The 16,190-nt window shown below is 28.7% G+C and overlaps 1 protein-coding gene and 1 long non-coding RNA gene across 2 annotated transcripts; both read left to right on the forward strand.

Moving 5' to 3' along the window:
• The first annotated feature begins 8,449 nt into the window (after positions 1–8,449).
• On the forward strand, positions 8,450–10,409 carry LOC112744063 (uncharacterized). Its single transcript, XR_003172601.3, has 3 exons — positions 8,450–8,804; positions 8,885–8,989; positions 9,741–10,409. It is a non-coding gene; the product is annotated as an uncharacterized lncRNA (long non-coding RNA).
• Positions 10,410–13,330: 2,921 nt separating this feature from the next.
• LOC112744065 (remorin-like) lies at positions 13,331–15,882 on the forward strand. The gene is made up of 5 exons (XM_025793532.3): positions 13,331–13,540; positions 14,266–14,307; positions 14,678–14,765; positions 14,894–14,975; positions 15,472–15,882. Exons 1-5 carry the CDS (start codon positions 13,396–13,398, stop codon positions 15,667–15,669), a joined length of 555 nt encoding a protein of 184 aa, XP_025649317.1. The 5' UTR covers positions 13,331–13,395; the 3' UTR covers positions 15,670–15,882.
• Positions 15,883–16,190: the final 308 nt, after the last annotated feature.

The following is a 16,190-nucleotide window of genomic DNA, read 5'->3' on the forward strand; positions in this document are numbered from 1 at the left end:
ATAGATCAACAATAACATCACAGATCATCCCTTGAAGTGTCATTCTTAATACTCAAATTTTGGAGGTTCTGCTGTAGCAGTTGTCTTTCTTTTTTAGTAGTTCCAAGAAGTCCTGTTCTATCCGTTCGATTATTTGTTTTCTGAATCCTAGGACATAAAAAATATGGCAAATGTTTCACTCAAGAATGCAAGAGTAAGAATAAACTACCTGAAGTGATCTGTTGAGAGGAAGGGCAGCAGGTGAATTAGAATGAAGGAGCTTTTCATACAGGGCCTAAAGGATGAACTTGTTGACATAATCCCTCAAACCAAATATATATAAATCTTTCAGGGCCTAATTATTACCAAAAAGAAAAATAATCCTTCACATGGTGAAATTTCAGTGAAATAAGAGGCCATTGCAAGATTGGTACACATGATTATGTAACTAAAGTATTTACCAAGGTAAATTGCAAATCCAGCATTTATCATTATAGTATAGCCACGTTTCCCACCATAACATCAAAACATCAAGCCTTGAACCCAAAATAAGTCACAGAACGATACAAGAAACCGAGACATGACTTGCTGTTTCAGAGTGAATGAAGATTGTTAATTAATTAATTAATCCAGCAAGCCAGGCTAGTCCACCAACCACAGAGTCAATTCTCTTCTAAGCACATAAATACTTATTAAAATATGAACCCAAAAAAGAGAAATCCTCCCATTAACAGACATTGACAAGAACAAAGAAACAAAATAAAGAGATTGAACCAAAGAAAAAAAAAGTGATTAAAATCATGTCCCGTTTGAAGACATTCCAATTAGTAATGGTATGAGCAAGGCTAAAGCATGCTAACATTTACCAGGAGAAAAGGGAGGCGGGGCCTTTCTAGAATGAGCGGTGTTAGTCAGAGAATGAATGAGAAGAGACGGAAGAGTCACTCATCAAGAACTGCTTTTTCTTTCCAGACGTAGCAAAAGGGAACAAGATGAACAACAGATTTATTTTGTTTTGTTTTGTCTTGGACAACAAATTTCATTTTGTTTTTTAAATTATTTGAAATTTGATAAATTTAATAGGATTATTTTTGTCAAACACATAAATAAATAAATTTATGTCTTTTTATAAAATCAAATAGAAGGATATTTTTGTCTTTTTGATTAAATTGTAGAGATATTTTAGTAAAAACAATGAAATAATATATTAAAAATAAATAAATAAATACTAATGTGAATAATATAATTAATGTGTTATTTTAGTAAAATCAACTCCCATTGTATGTATTGTACGACACATGTATTGGCTTCCTATACTTCTTCTTTAATTTATTTACATTTTTATTATAGTGAAAATTCATATGCAGTCAACTTCACGTGAAGTTGATCATTGAGAGTCATTAGATAAAAATACTGCACCTAAATTTTCACTTTTTAGTATATTAGTACATATAAATTTATCATCATTATGTAACCAAAAAAAATTTAGGACAGTTATAATATATAGATGTAAATTTGTATAGAGTTAAAGAGATTCTTTTTTGTTCATACAATTTTTGACACATATCTATCCTTTTGTGAATGAAAGTTGGCTTTCAGCTTTGGCTTAAAGTCTGAAGATGAAGCAAGTTTATTTATTAATATTGGAAGCTTGTTCACGTTCACATATAATATGAATACATATTAATTGGCTTCTATACATGTCTCTTAAAACAATTGCAGTATTTATTTAATTCTGTTAATTCAAATAACTCAATAAACTTTTGTTTCAATATTTTACAATAATTTTAGTCTCATAGTTAAATATACATTTTACACTTTTTTTTTTCTATAAGTATATTAATAAATTCAAAATCTATACTGTTAAAATTAAAAAATCATGATATATTTTTTATATCTATAAATCTAGATACATATAAAAAAGAATAATATTCATGGTACTACTCATTATAAAAATATTTGTCAAAATATAATTGAAAATAATCAACATAATTTTTTTAGAATGTTCTTTAAAAATAACCAAAATTATTAGATTCTATTGTTATATTTGACTAAAATAATAACGAACAAAATTCATATATTTTATTTATTATTTATATTATTACATTAGTCGCTTTAATCCCAAGATCATCCATATTAAATCATTAAAAATATATATTATAGTGCGAATGCGTACCTTTACTCATAAAAATTAAAAATTAGAAATTAGAAATTAATGTAAGAATTGTCTCAATCTTCCTCAACCAAAACATTCTGTATTCCTAATAGGATGGCTGAATCGCAACTTCTCTGATAGGGAAAGAGTTGCCGAAGCCATAATTTTCAGAGCCGAACTGGTGATCGAACCGATCAAGTTATTGGTTCATTAGTTTATTAGTTCATTAGTTTATTGGTTTAATAGATAAATTACTGATTGAATCGGTAGAATCGGTCCTACATAAATAAAAAATATAAAATAGTAAAAAGTTGAGTAAAGTGACCATTAGGTCCTTGAAGTTTTTAACTTCGGAGTAATTAGCCCTTAAAAAGAATAAAGTACCAATTTGGTCCTCCATGATAATAAACGGTGGACACATTATGTTCCTCTGCCAATTTATTATATGAAATTTAATGGTGATAATTATATGTCCTACTAATTAGTCCAAAGTTAAAATTGTCGAAGACCTACTACTTGATTCAATATTCTAAAAAATTTAAAATGAATATTTTTACTAATATTTTAATATGTAAATGTAAATATTAAAATATTTAATATTTATTTTAATAATTATATAAATTTTAAAGAATTATAAATTAAAAAAATGAGTATAAAACTAAAATTAAATTAAATAAATATAAAATAATTTAATTGTGTATATATATAATATATATAATAAATAGCACATTAACTAGCAAACCAACAAAACACCCTGTGGTGGCATGCCTTGATAGAATGTAGCACCACGCCTTCCATAAATTACGAAGAAGCACTTGTCAACTATAAATAAAAGAACCACTGTACTAGGTCTTTTCTTTTATATTAGTTTTAATTTTTTTTATATTAGTTTTAATTGTTTTCTGTAACAACTGTATTAATTAGATTAAATTAAATGATTTTGTTTGTTGATATAACACATTAAATAACATCCAACATATATTTAGAAGTCTTAATTGACTATTAACATTATTAGTTTATGAAATTAGATCAAATCAAAATTTAATTGAAGAGAAAACTTGAGGCATTGAAATTTCTTAATTTGGGGTTGATTTGATCTAATTTCATAAACTAATAATGTTAATAGTTAATTAAGACTCATATGTGTATGTTACATTAGTAAATTTTGATACCTTCAATAAACAAAGTGACAAAAAAACTAACATGATTAATTTAAAATCTTTAAAGAACGAATCTATTCTATTATATAAAAATCGAATTTTTATCTTTAATGATAGAATCAACGTAGTATGCTTCTGCTTTATTTTGTTTAACTCACTAAAGACAATTCATTATGATGAATTAATTATATCAACTAATTGATTTGAATAGATATTTAAGTATCACATAATTTAAAATTATGTATATTAATTATTTGATTTAATTTTTATGATATATAAATTTAAGGAATAAATTAAAATAAAATAATTTATTATTTATTTAAATTGAATACAACAAATATAAATTAATTTAGTTAAAAATTTACTATTTTCTACTCTTCTATACATAAAAATGACAAAACAAAATTATAAAAATAATCTTTTTATTACTTTTGCTATTTTAATTTTATTTTCTTTGCTTTTCTTATGTATAATTTTATTTTATATTAACTTTGCTTATTTAATAATAAAATATACTCATATTAATTCTATCATATAATAATATATTTTTCTTCTATATTAATCGAAGAATTTCAATAATTATCAACTACATCTAATAGAATGACTGAGAAGTGAGAACTACGAGAAGTTAAACCCAGGTTCAAAATGTTGAAACAAAGAAAAGAAAACAATGAATATATGATTAGAGAAAAATGTATAATAATGACAAAATATACTAAAATTGGATTTTTTCTCCAACTAATAAAAGTGAGGTGTTAATTCCTCGTGAATTCATTTTTTCTCTAAAATGAAATCACTATTTTTTTTTAAATTTATTTTAGAAAAATATATTTATTATAATTATATTACAATTAACATTTAACGAATAATGCATAATTATACTAATTTAGAGAAATATTTTTATTATAATTATATAAAATCAATATTTAATACATTATCAACTAATAAAAGTGAGGTGTCTATTCTTCATGAATTCATTTTTTCTCCAAAATAAAAGCACTATTCTCTCTTCTAAATTTATTTTAGAAAAATATCTTTATTAATAATTATATTACAATATTACAATTAGCATTTAATGAATAATGCATAATTATAATAATTTAGAAAAATAAAATAAAGTCCAGTAATTTATCTTCCAATTGCACACGTGTGTAGAATAACTTTTAAGAAGGAGTCATGTATAGTAAATGCCCTCGATGATTGTAAAACTGTATACTAACAATGATATAATATTATTTCAGGTATATGTTTTGCAGGCATCAAAGAAAAGTGTTGAGTTATTTTTTAGTAGATTTAAATTATTTATTGTTTATTAGAGAATTTTGTGCATTAGAGAATTTTCTAATAATTTATTATTTATTTTGATCTAATTTTGATATGTCCTTATTTGACAGTAAAACAACATATAAAAATTTGTTGGTGGGTCTAAGTATTATTAAGTTATTTATGGTCACATTGAGTATATATGTTTGATTTATTAAAGAAAGTAGATTACTAAAACCAATTAATAACTATTTTAGAATTAATATATTTAATACTAGATTAAGAAAAAACAAATAATACATAACATATTATATTTTTATTAATCAAATTATTATAATTTAAATTAATTTTAACAAAATAATTTAAAATTATAATTTTAATCTTATCACGTGCATGTCATGGGTTAATACACTTATTTGATTAAAAAAAATTTCAAGAACCAATTTAAAGAACAAGTAATCTTTTATAGAGATTAATTTGACCATTTATTTAATTTTAGTTGTTCTTAAAGAACCTTAAAAAAAATCGCAATGATTATCTGCAATAAAAATATTTGTAGTGGATAGTAATATGAGTATCACATTTTTTTTGAAAAATAATTATATGGTGATGTTACATAATTACACCATAATTACACCAAGTTGGTTTGATACTTAAGTTTAATCAAATTAGTTTAATAATTTTGTGACACAATATAAACCACCTTAAGTTAACAATAAGGAGGAGGCACATAAGAAAAAAAAAAAAACCTTTTTGAATTTGATTATAAAAATAATTTATTTATCTAATATTTTTTAATTTTTTTACTATATTCATTTAGATTTATAAATATAAAATCTATAGTTTAAGTTATTCCAATACTTTGTATAATATAAATTATAATTTAAAATAATTTTTATCAAATCAGTATTTATAATAATAAATATTATGTTATATCATAATTTTATTTATTCTAACATTATAAATTTTGAATTTACTAATATGCCTGTAAAAAAAATGTTAAATATATATTTAAATGTGAGATCAAAATTATTATAAAATACTAAGAAAAAAATTATTGGGTTATTTGGATTAACAAAATAAAATAAACAATGCTATCAATTATTGAGACACTTGTATAAAAATCAATGTATTTGTAGGTGAACCGTACACAAATTTTAAAATAAGGGTAAAGTATATTTTTTGTCCTTGATGTTTGTTAAAAGTTTCAAAAATATCCCTAAGTTTTAATTTGTTTCAATTTTATCCCTTAAGTTTTCGATTTGCATCAATTTTATCCTTATAGTTAATTTTTTGATAATTAATATTTTTCTTTCCAATTATACCCCTCTCCTATCCCATCATCTTCATCATCATCATCTCTTTCTCTTTTCCGTCTTCACCATGAGCTCCACCACCATCATCATCAAACAACTACTATCAACTTCCTTTTCCATCCATACCTCTCTTTTTCCTCCTCCGACTCTCCATTACAACCATTAGACCATCTCCAGTAGGGAACTCATCCCAGTTCCTGTTTATGGCCCACCTGTCATAAAAGTAACTCCACATCAGCTTTTGCGTCATAAACAATAAATAGGAACTCAAAGTATCTCTTTCTTCTCCATTAGGAGGAACTAACTTTAGTCTCTATTGTGGTCCCACTTAATTAATTAATTAAAATACTTAAAATTAATATAATTAATTTTTTTCAATAATATTATTTAAATTTATAAATTTAAAAATAATTTATTATTAAAAGATATTAATATTAAATAAATTCATATATAATAATAATACACAATATATAATTCGAGATTATACTAATTTATAGTTTTGTGTTTACAACTGCTAATTTTAATAATATCATTAGCATTTTAAATTTTAAAAATAAAAATAACCAACTCAACTAAAAATTATTTTATAAGGTATAAAAATTAAATTTATTTTTTAATGTAAGTAAATTTAATTAATTATAATTTAATATAATAATATAAATAATATTCAATATTAATTATAATATAAATAATTAATTAAATAAAAACTTAATTATTTAATCTAATTAATTATTTAATTAATTATTATTTAAATAATTAATATAAATTATTAATTAAATAAAAATATAATTTTTATTATAATTATTACTAATTTAATTATTATTTAATTATTTAATTATTTCAGATTTTATATTATTATTTTTTTATAATAACTTGCCAAATGGCAAGTTGTTATTGGTTAATTTGAGTCCCTGTTTAGAGGGACTCCCTTACCTTGATCCTTGTGCGGGAACTCACTCCTTCTCTCTTCCAATGGTTAGAGTTCCTATATATCAGAAAAAAGTCAAAGAGGAACTCACCATTGGAGATGCTCTTATGTAAGAGTACTTATTCAATTGTATTTAACATTAAGGAGCATTTCTTTTCAAGTTCCCATAGAATATGAAGAGTACTCATTCAATTGGAATAAGCATTATTTTCTCTTTTCTAATTCATGCTCTGTCCTCATGGCTATTGCTGGTGTCAATTACAAAACTGCAAAAATAAATGTAATATTTCACCACCACAAGCCACAATAATATTTATCTTTTGTCAGCGTTCAAGCTCAAATTTGTACCCATCAATGACCATTTCAGAAAAAAAATTTTCATTAATTTGAACTAAAAATTGACATGAAATTTTGAAAAACCATACCAACTCCACGACTTTTCCTAACCCTATTGCTCCTCACAGAACGCAAAATTCTCCTCGAAGCTCCGTTTGGCTTCAGTGCTCCTAACCCTATTTCATCTCCGTCCATCTCCTCGGACCTCCTCTGAACGAACGTGACCACTTCAGATCGATGGGTCCCGATTTGGCGAGCCACACGAGTTGTTCAATGAAGTAATAGACTCCCTCGCTGTCGAAGTCGACGACGGAGAGAAAGAAGTTGAGATCGGAGGAGACGTGCGGTTTGTGTAGGACTTGGAGTGCGTTGAGGTCTTGGACGAATTTTCCAAGGCGGAAGGACTTGCGGCTGATGTTGACGCTGGTGGAGATGGAGGGTCGGAGGAAAAAGGAGAAAGAAGGAAAAAGAGGGGTATGGCCGATGATGATGGAGAAGGAGGTTGATAATGGTTATTCACGATGGGAGAGATGATGGTGAGAATGGGGAAAAGAGAAAGAGAAAAAGAGAGGGGAGTGTGATGATGATGACGGTGGGGGGATAGACGAGGGGTATAGAGAGAGAGAAAAACAGAGGGGAGTGTGATGATGATAATGATGGTTGGGGGGGGGGATAGACAAGGGTATAATTGGAAAGAAAAATATTAATTATAAAAAAATTAACTATAAGAATAAAATTGATGCAAATCGAAAACTTAAGGGATAAAATTGAAACAAATTAAAACTTAGGGATATTTTTGAAATTTTTAGCAAACATCAAGGACAAAAAATATACTTTACCCTTAAAATAAAGGAGACCACTTACATAAAGACACAAAAAATGTCTTTATTTAAAGATGTTTATAGGTGTCATAGTATGATTGGACATCTCTATTAAACTGGTTAATAAGCTATTTTTTAATAGTTCAGAATAAAATCGGTTTATTAAAAAAAATAATAAACCTAATTGTCCGTATTATAATTATTAGATTCGGTTTGTTCCGATCAATTTACACAATATAAACCGAGTTATATTTGAATTTTTTATAAAAAGACAAATATATCCTTAATTTTTAATTTTACAAATATTTAAATTTCTAATAATTTAAAAATACAATTAAACCCCCATAAAAAAATAATTCTAACCCTAATCCATTATCCTGTCCAAGCCCAAATTCAAGCCTATCGGTAAAATGGTGAAATAATTTGCAGCCTTCTGAGATTCCCCCAAACTCACTCGATCATGCTCAAACCTGGAAAGAAGGAATGTTCTCGGTAATACAATTCATCAATTCCCAAATTCAAAGTCGCAATCTTTCGAGAATTTACAGGAACTTAACTTACAGCAGGTAAAGTGGCTACTAATCTTGAAAGGCCCAGGTCTGTGATGACTCATTGCAGTGCTAATAGAGTTATGTTGAGAAGGCATTCCTCAAGCCAAGTTCTTCCTTCTGGAAGTAAGAGACTCTGGTGGAAGATGTTACTCTGGAGCCATAGGAACATACATAGACATATTTCAAGCAAATCAACACAGGTGAATCCTGGTGTGGCTGTAACGCACAATCCATACGGGTACTCTTCCGACACCCTTGAACCGAAGCACAAGCAGTCACCAAGAAACGTGGAATGGTAAGTATTGTATTCCATTCATTACGATTAATCACATGAAACCTTACCAGTTACCGATTATGAACGCGAGTGTGATTCAGAAGAGAGACGAGAGGATGTTTCGGTTGAGTAAGAACAAGGCTTATTCGAAATCTGCAGCTGATACAAGATTTGAGTTCTGATTCTCTCATTTTAAGGCTCTTCAGGTAATTTAATTTAATTTTTATTTTTCCCTTATTCTTCCATTTACGTTGATAAATGCTAATGCAATAGTGTGTGAAGTAGAGTTCTGTTTTTTTTTTTTTTCACGTTAGCTTAATACGCTTTGTATGTTCGCAATTATTGATCCGCGGTGATGAACTGATTATGCGTTTGGTGCGCAATTTGCAATGCAAGCCTCAGAATCTTAGATCCTACTATTGTAATTTAGAAACAGCGAAAATTAGTGCTTTATTTGTTGAATTTTATCAAAGATGATGAAATTTATTATGTGAAGAAGTTTAGTATTTTGGAAATGGATGATAATTAATTAAGGTGAACTAAAGTGAAGTTGTTCTGTTGAGCTATAATATAGAATCCTTGAGACTTGAATGTTTTATCAAATGCAAGTAGCGGATTGGGTTGTTGGTTTGATATGAATAACAAGTGTTCATACATATTTTTGTTCACATTATTAATAAAATAATACTAAGCAGTGGGACAAATCATAATATTGAATGACTACAGTGACATGTTAAAAGTAAGCAAAGATGACTTATCTTTAAGTTCTAAAGTAGTTGTAATCAAGGGGGGAAATGTTTAAATCACCAAAATTATACTCTTTATATCCAAATTTTGCTGCTAAAAAAGTTGTATGTTGATTTTAGAATTGTTTTAAATAGTAATTCAGTGTGCGGGGAAATAAAGGAAATAGATGGTTCTGTTAATAATAACAAATGCTGATTCTCTTGTTTGTAGGTACCCAAGGGATGGGAAGCTCTTTGTTTCTGTTGTTTCGGTAGAAAGTGGTAAAGCTATTGCAAAGTCAAGCAAGGTGCTGGTGCAATATGGGAGTTGTCAGTGGTCAGATTCTTTTTCAGAATTTGTATTGTTTCCAGGAGATAATTCTTTCAAGGAGATTGATGAATGTCTCCTCAAGCTTATTGTTGCCATGGTGCTGATACTATTGCTGTTTGCTTTTCCTATTGTGTATACTCTACTTTGTAGTTAAGATGTCTCTTTATCAGTTAGAAGTTTGTTTGAATTATGATGTGGCTTAACAGGGACCATCAAGGTCTAGTATCCTTGGAGAGGTCACTGTTAATATGGCAAGTTATGTGAGTTCAAATGCTGAATCTCCACTTTCACTCAAGCTGGGTAAGTGGCAACCATGGGACAGTTTTACATGTCAGATATACAAATAAAGTTGTCTTACTTTTATTGAGTGCAGAAACCTGGATGGTTGTGTTACTGTGGTTGGTTACGCTGGGATTTAATTGTAGTCAACTTTGGGGGAAAAGTAACATTGGAAATCTGGAATATATTGCTGAGTATTGAATGTATCTTATTAATTCCAATTACTCTTGTTAATCGACAACTTGTTTTCTTTGGGTAATCTCTGTTCATTCAAGCGGTATTCACTGTAATTTTACTCTCTGATATACAATGTTGCATAGGATCATATGGAATTATATTTCTGCCCAAAGTTTTATAACTTGTATTCAATTGAAGTCTTAGCCACTAGATTCTGTGAGAGAGAAATGATAGTTAATTAGTTAGAGATTTGGTTGGAACGGCATGCATCATTCTCTTGTAAACAAATTTTTCAAGATTACATCATTGAGATTATAAACACATAATAAAGCCATAAAAAAGTTAATTACAATTAAAGACTTTGTTAAATTATCCATTGAAGCTGTACTCTCTGATTTTTTACAATGAAGCAAAGCTACAGATTTGTACTTGATTGATTCTCCTATACATATCTCTAAATGTATTTACACAGCATGACTCAAAACCACGACGAAACAAAGCCTCCTTCTAAGCAATGGGTTTGTCAAAAAGCTTAACATCCATGTTCACATTCTAATACTTCTTTCCTCCTATTTGCTATCATAAACCAGGTTCATGAGCCCAAAAAGCATCTGAATCCGGACAAAAAGAGAGAAAAATCTTGGATTTCTCTATTTGCTATGTGCCAATTGACAAAGCGAGCTTGTATCGACTTGAACAGAAAAAGGATGACCAGAAAAAGACAGCATTTATCATCTTCCCTGCAAGATCATATCCAAACTTGAAAACAAGGACCAACATAAAATATACTAGAAGCAAAGCAGAAAGCCCATCTAAAAGCAGTTTCTCAAAGGAATAAATAAATGGAGTTATTAAAATTTTTCTTTTTTCATCACAAAGACAGTGCTTTATCTGTGATAACTCAAAACTCCAGGAACAAAAAATTATGAGGGGCATCCAGCAGTTATTGGCAAGTGGTGGGCTACTGGAAAGAAATAGATAGAAGCTACAAACCCAAATTACCTAAAGTGGATGGGACCTTGGAAATTTGGCATCTCAAGTATTGCTCTATGTTAAAATGTCTATAGTGGACAAATGAAGATGCCACCAATTTACTCAGACCATGCTTACATCAGTACTATCATAAGCTTACATCTTAGGATTATGCTTTATCTATTAGAACATGTTGTTCATTGGAACCTATATAAATTTTGAAATACCATCCTTCTTTTCCAGAACAAAAAATAAAGCATACTCAAAGTTGTTAGCTATTTTCATTTTTTTAGTAGATAACATTCTGTCGATGAAGGTTCTTTACTTGTAGAAAACAACAAATTAAATGCACACAAATTGAGGATTCACCCAAAATTCAAGAATTATGAACATAGAAATCCTATAGGTGTTGACAAAACAACAAAATCAATGTGCTAATGAATTGTAAGTTGAACAAGCATCAAAATATAGCCAAAAGTGCCTCATCCAAGAACAGTGTGCCTAACATTTTCGCAATTTAATCTTTATAGTAGATACAACACATAAATAAAATGCAAAATATTACATAGGCATTCAATCAAGCATGTGGTGTGCAATGCTGAAGAAGCCCTTCATGGACATACAAACTGAGACCAAGAGATTCAGGCAAACAACACTTGATTTGATTTTCATTTTTAGCATTCAGCAACAATCGTTACAAATCAGTAACAAGTAATCCCTAATCACACTAAACCTGAAATCAATAAAGCTAAACAAAAATTTCAGTAATGATTTGATTTCTATTTTTAGCAGCAGCAAGAAAATTTCAACAAAAGCTTCAGGAATTAAAAAAAGAGCAACAACACAAAATCAATTATTTGATTTTCCATTAACCCAGTCACAGTTTCACATTCAAAAATCAACAAGGTCACATTCAAAAGCCAACAACAGGGCATAAAAGGAAGAGAAGAACCGAAGTGAAGGCAGTGCCGCTAACCTTCGACGACGACATAGACGGCGCCCGGCGAGTGGCAACACAGCGGCGAGCTGCTCCAAGTTCGAGAGAATCCAGTGAGGACGGGGACAGGGGGAAGGAGGACGCCGAACTACGAGAGAGGAAGCAGAGGCGCCGACAGCACGGACAGCGGCGGCACCGCGACAGAACAGTTGCAGGGAGAACTTAGGGTTTTGGTAGGGTGAGTTTGGAAGGTGCTATGGGTTCAGACTTCAGGTGATAGTGATATATGATTCACGTATTGGGGAAGGAAATGGGCGAGTGTTACTTGTTAGGGGAAAGGGGTGGGTTTGGAAAGTGGACCAGATTATTTTTCAAATCGATTTTTTATTGAACCGGTTAGACCGGTCGGTCTGGCCGGATTTTAGAATATTAAAATTGGTTTTAATTTGGTTAGTTAAAAAATTTTTAAAAAATCGGTTCACTAAAAAAGTCCAATAATATGATGCCACGTAGGCGTCTTTATAAAAAGTCATTTTCAGTAACTTTATGGGAGCATCCCCTTAAAATAAATAGGCTTGTTTTATTTCCAGGCTTCAAAGTCAGCCATGAGCCAACTTTTCATTTACAAGATAAAAGATGGACACATGTCAAAAAAACCATGATTAAAATAGAATCTCTGTAAATCTGTACAAATTTTTATATGTACAGTATAAGGACCCAAAAATTTATCATCGTAACAAAACAAATACTAAAAATATTTGTCATCACAAAAATTCTGCAGTCATTAATTAGAGTGTTATGTACGTCCATCCATCCAACAATTTCAATATTCACACAAATTTCTACATTAACTTGAAATCTCTCGTATAGTATCTAATGTCTAAACATATGATTTTCAAAATGTTCCAATTTAATTTTCCAGTGACCAAATTAATTTAGAGGAATACAATAGATTTCAAACCACATCCAATATCAACCATGAAAAATTCTTGCATGTTCCTAAGTAAATCATTGCATTCTCCACGGATGTATGAGGGGCTTACCATTTTTCTTGGAGCTATTATTAAGAAGTTGCAATGCTATATAAACTCAATAGTGTTTCCATCTCCAATATCAATCACTCTTTCTTGCTCTTTCTGCCATTGTTCTTGTGAATTTGGTGTTATTTCATCCAAATTTTTTTCAAGAGCAATGGCAGAGCAACAAGTGAAGGTGGAAGCCGAATCAGCTCTGGTTTCGGCTCCGGCTTCGCCTCCGGTTGTTGCTGAAGTGCCATTGAACAATGCCACACCTTCTGATGATTCTAAAGCTCTTGTTGTTGTGCCTCAGCCTCAAAGTGAGTTTGCCATATGTTTCATGATATACCTTCATGAAGACTTTTCCTAATTAAAAAAAATAGACATGAATTTTCAATTTTTCATTCCTTATTGTGAAAGGATTCTTGGTGTAAAAGCATCATCTTAACTAAATGTTATCTAAGAGTTTATTTGGGTGAGTTTTTTAAAAAAATCTTTTTTCGAGTTATCTTTTTTTAAAAGATCCTATGGAAAAGTAAAAGTAATTTTATGTTTGGTATCTCATGCAAAAAAATCTTTTTATCTATCAATTATGTTTGGGTATAACGATATAAAAGTATTTTTTTGTTTATTTATTATATGAAAAATATTTTTTTAAGAAAAAAAAATCTTTTAAAAAAAGATATAAATTACAAATTCTCAAAAAAGATGTTTTTTTTTTTTATTTTTCTAGAACTTTTACTTTTACTACTAAAAATTTGTCAAACACGTTAAAAAATAAAAAAAAAATTTATTAAAAAAGATCTTTTTTTATTAAAATAATGGCGTCCAACACAAGCATTAATACATATTAATTCTTATTATAAAGAGTCAACTTTTGGAATTTAATTATTTCATTTGCTTAGATATATTTATGTTTGAGCATAATATAAATTTGTTGATTTGATTTAATCTTTTTATATTTTAATTGTGCTTCTTTGATATCTATACTTTTGTAATTTCCTTTCATATCAGTTTGTTTACCATGATTTCTGTTTTCTTCCAGCCCCTCCTAAAAAGCTTGAGTCAAGGAGATCCCTTGATAGGGGTAAGTATTAAATTTTTTTTTTATTATTTTGACAACTAAAAGTAATTTGAAACTAACTAACATATGGAAGAGTTATCTAATTTGTCTTTAGTTGTTAAATATTAACAAATTTAAAATGGCAATTTGGACAATTTATCTCCAGTTGTTATTATTAAACTAGTTTTAGTTTTTGAAATAGCATTTTTTTAAAAATAAACAAAATTAATGGCTGTTCGAATATTAAATATTCTTGATAAAATTGTGCATTTGTGCACAAATTTAGATATAAACAAAAGGATTTAATTGAATAATAATATATTTTTTATTTTTATTTTTTGTATTGGATTCATAAGTACTTGAAAAAATTAATTGGTTATTTTTACTTTTACAGATGTAGCTTTGGCAGAAGTGACAAAGGAGAAAAAATTGGCTTATGTGAAGGCATGGGAAGAAAGTGAAAAAACCAAAATTGGCAACAAGTTAGTGAAAAATAAATAATAAAATAATATAAAAAAAAAGATATTACGAATTTTTTGCAAATTTTCTTTCATGCTCCAAATTCTTGAAGCTAAATTTTAAAGACATTATTATTGGATCTTGTTAACAGGGCTGAGAAGCATCATGCTGCGGTTGTTGCTTGGGAAGATAAAAAGAAGGCAGCTCTTTTTCTTGAGCTCAAAAAATTTGAGGTTAGAATTAAATTGTTTTTCAGCGCTTTTTTCGTTGCTAGAAAATGAATCAATTATATTTAGATAAAAATAACTTATATATAAATATATATATTTATGATTTAAGAATATATTGAACAAAGACCGTGATAGACTAAATAAATATATTAAATATACATTACGCAGCTGGCATAAAATTCAAAGAAGGAAAGACATTCTTTATCGTTACGAAGACTATTTTACTTGAATAAATTTTTAAAAATGCTTAATTACACAATTTTTCTAAGTGATTTTGATTAAAAAAAAACCACTATTTATATTTATGAAAGAAATATTTGAGAAAAGGTAAGGAAATGGTGATGTTTATGTTTTCTTGCGTGATAAGAAACTGAAGTATGGTGCATGGTATACAATAAAAAAATTTCTTGGAGCATCATGATGTTAGAAATTAGGTTAAAAAAAAGTGAGATTCAATGTTTTAGACACATTTCTAAACATTACTTTCTTTTTCATAAAGGAAAAGCTTGAGAAAAAGAAAGCCGCCTATGCGGAAAAGATGAAGAACAAGGCAGCCATGGTTCACCAAGAAGCAGAGGAGAAGAGGGCAGTGATTGAAGCCAAGCGAGGCGAAAATGTCCTTAAGATTGAGGACATGGCCGCGAAGCACCGCGCAACCGGAACCACCCCAAAGAAACCTACCATGGGGTGCTTCTAAATTATTTAGCTATCTTTTAGTTTAATTTTCTGACTTTGATGTCAAGAAAGTTAATAGTGATTTGTATTAGAAAATTTTGTCTAGGTCGTTCTCTATGTGGAAGAGAATGCACTAGGGGAAAGATAAATCACCAAGTTTTGTAGAACATTCAAAAATATGAAGTGTTCTTTGATGATTTATTACTATAAGAATAATCTAATTTTTATCAAGTAATTGTTTGTGTTTCTATTTTTTCTAAGTTCTCTTTGTTGCTATTGCATCATCCTCATTAAACTACTCGGATTTTAAAGGAAAGTGAACAGAGAATGTAGCTCTAAAAAAAAAAACTTGAAAAATGGGTGAAATTTTCTTGAATTTGAAAATTTCAGTAAGTTATACCAACTTGAACTATGTATAAAACTTATAGGCTAAATTGTATGCATAAGTTTCACATTCTTTTTCTTAATTTTGCATGTTAAGCGCACCAACTAAATGTCTTGTCTAATTAGACATTTTTTGTCTTACCAATTCTAACAAAATTT

The sequence above is a fragment of the Arachis hypogaea genome, chromosome 14 (genome assembly GCF_003086295.3).
Source record: "Arachis hypogaea cultivar Tifrunner chromosome 14, arahy.Tifrunner.gnm2.J5K5, whole genome shotgun sequence".
In the NCBI taxonomy this organism is placed as follows: Eukaryota; Viridiplantae; Streptophyta; class Magnoliopsida; order Fabales; family Fabaceae; genus Arachis; species Arachis hypogaea.

Excerpts from the sequence above, each read along its gene's own strand:
- LOC112744065 (XM_025793532.3), top strand. The coding sequence starts at position 13,396 with ATGGCAGAGCAACAAGTGAAGGTGGAAGCCGAATCAGCTCTGGTTTCG. Across the intron at positions 14,308-14,677 it reads AAGGAGATCCCTTGATAGGG|ATGTAGCTTTGGCAGAAGTG; the intron begins GTAAGTATTAAA and ends TTACTTTTACAG. Across the intron at positions 14,766-14,893 it reads AAAACCAAAATTGGCAACAA|GGCTGAGAAGCATCATGCTG; the intron begins GTTAGTGAAAAA and ends TCTTGTTAACAG.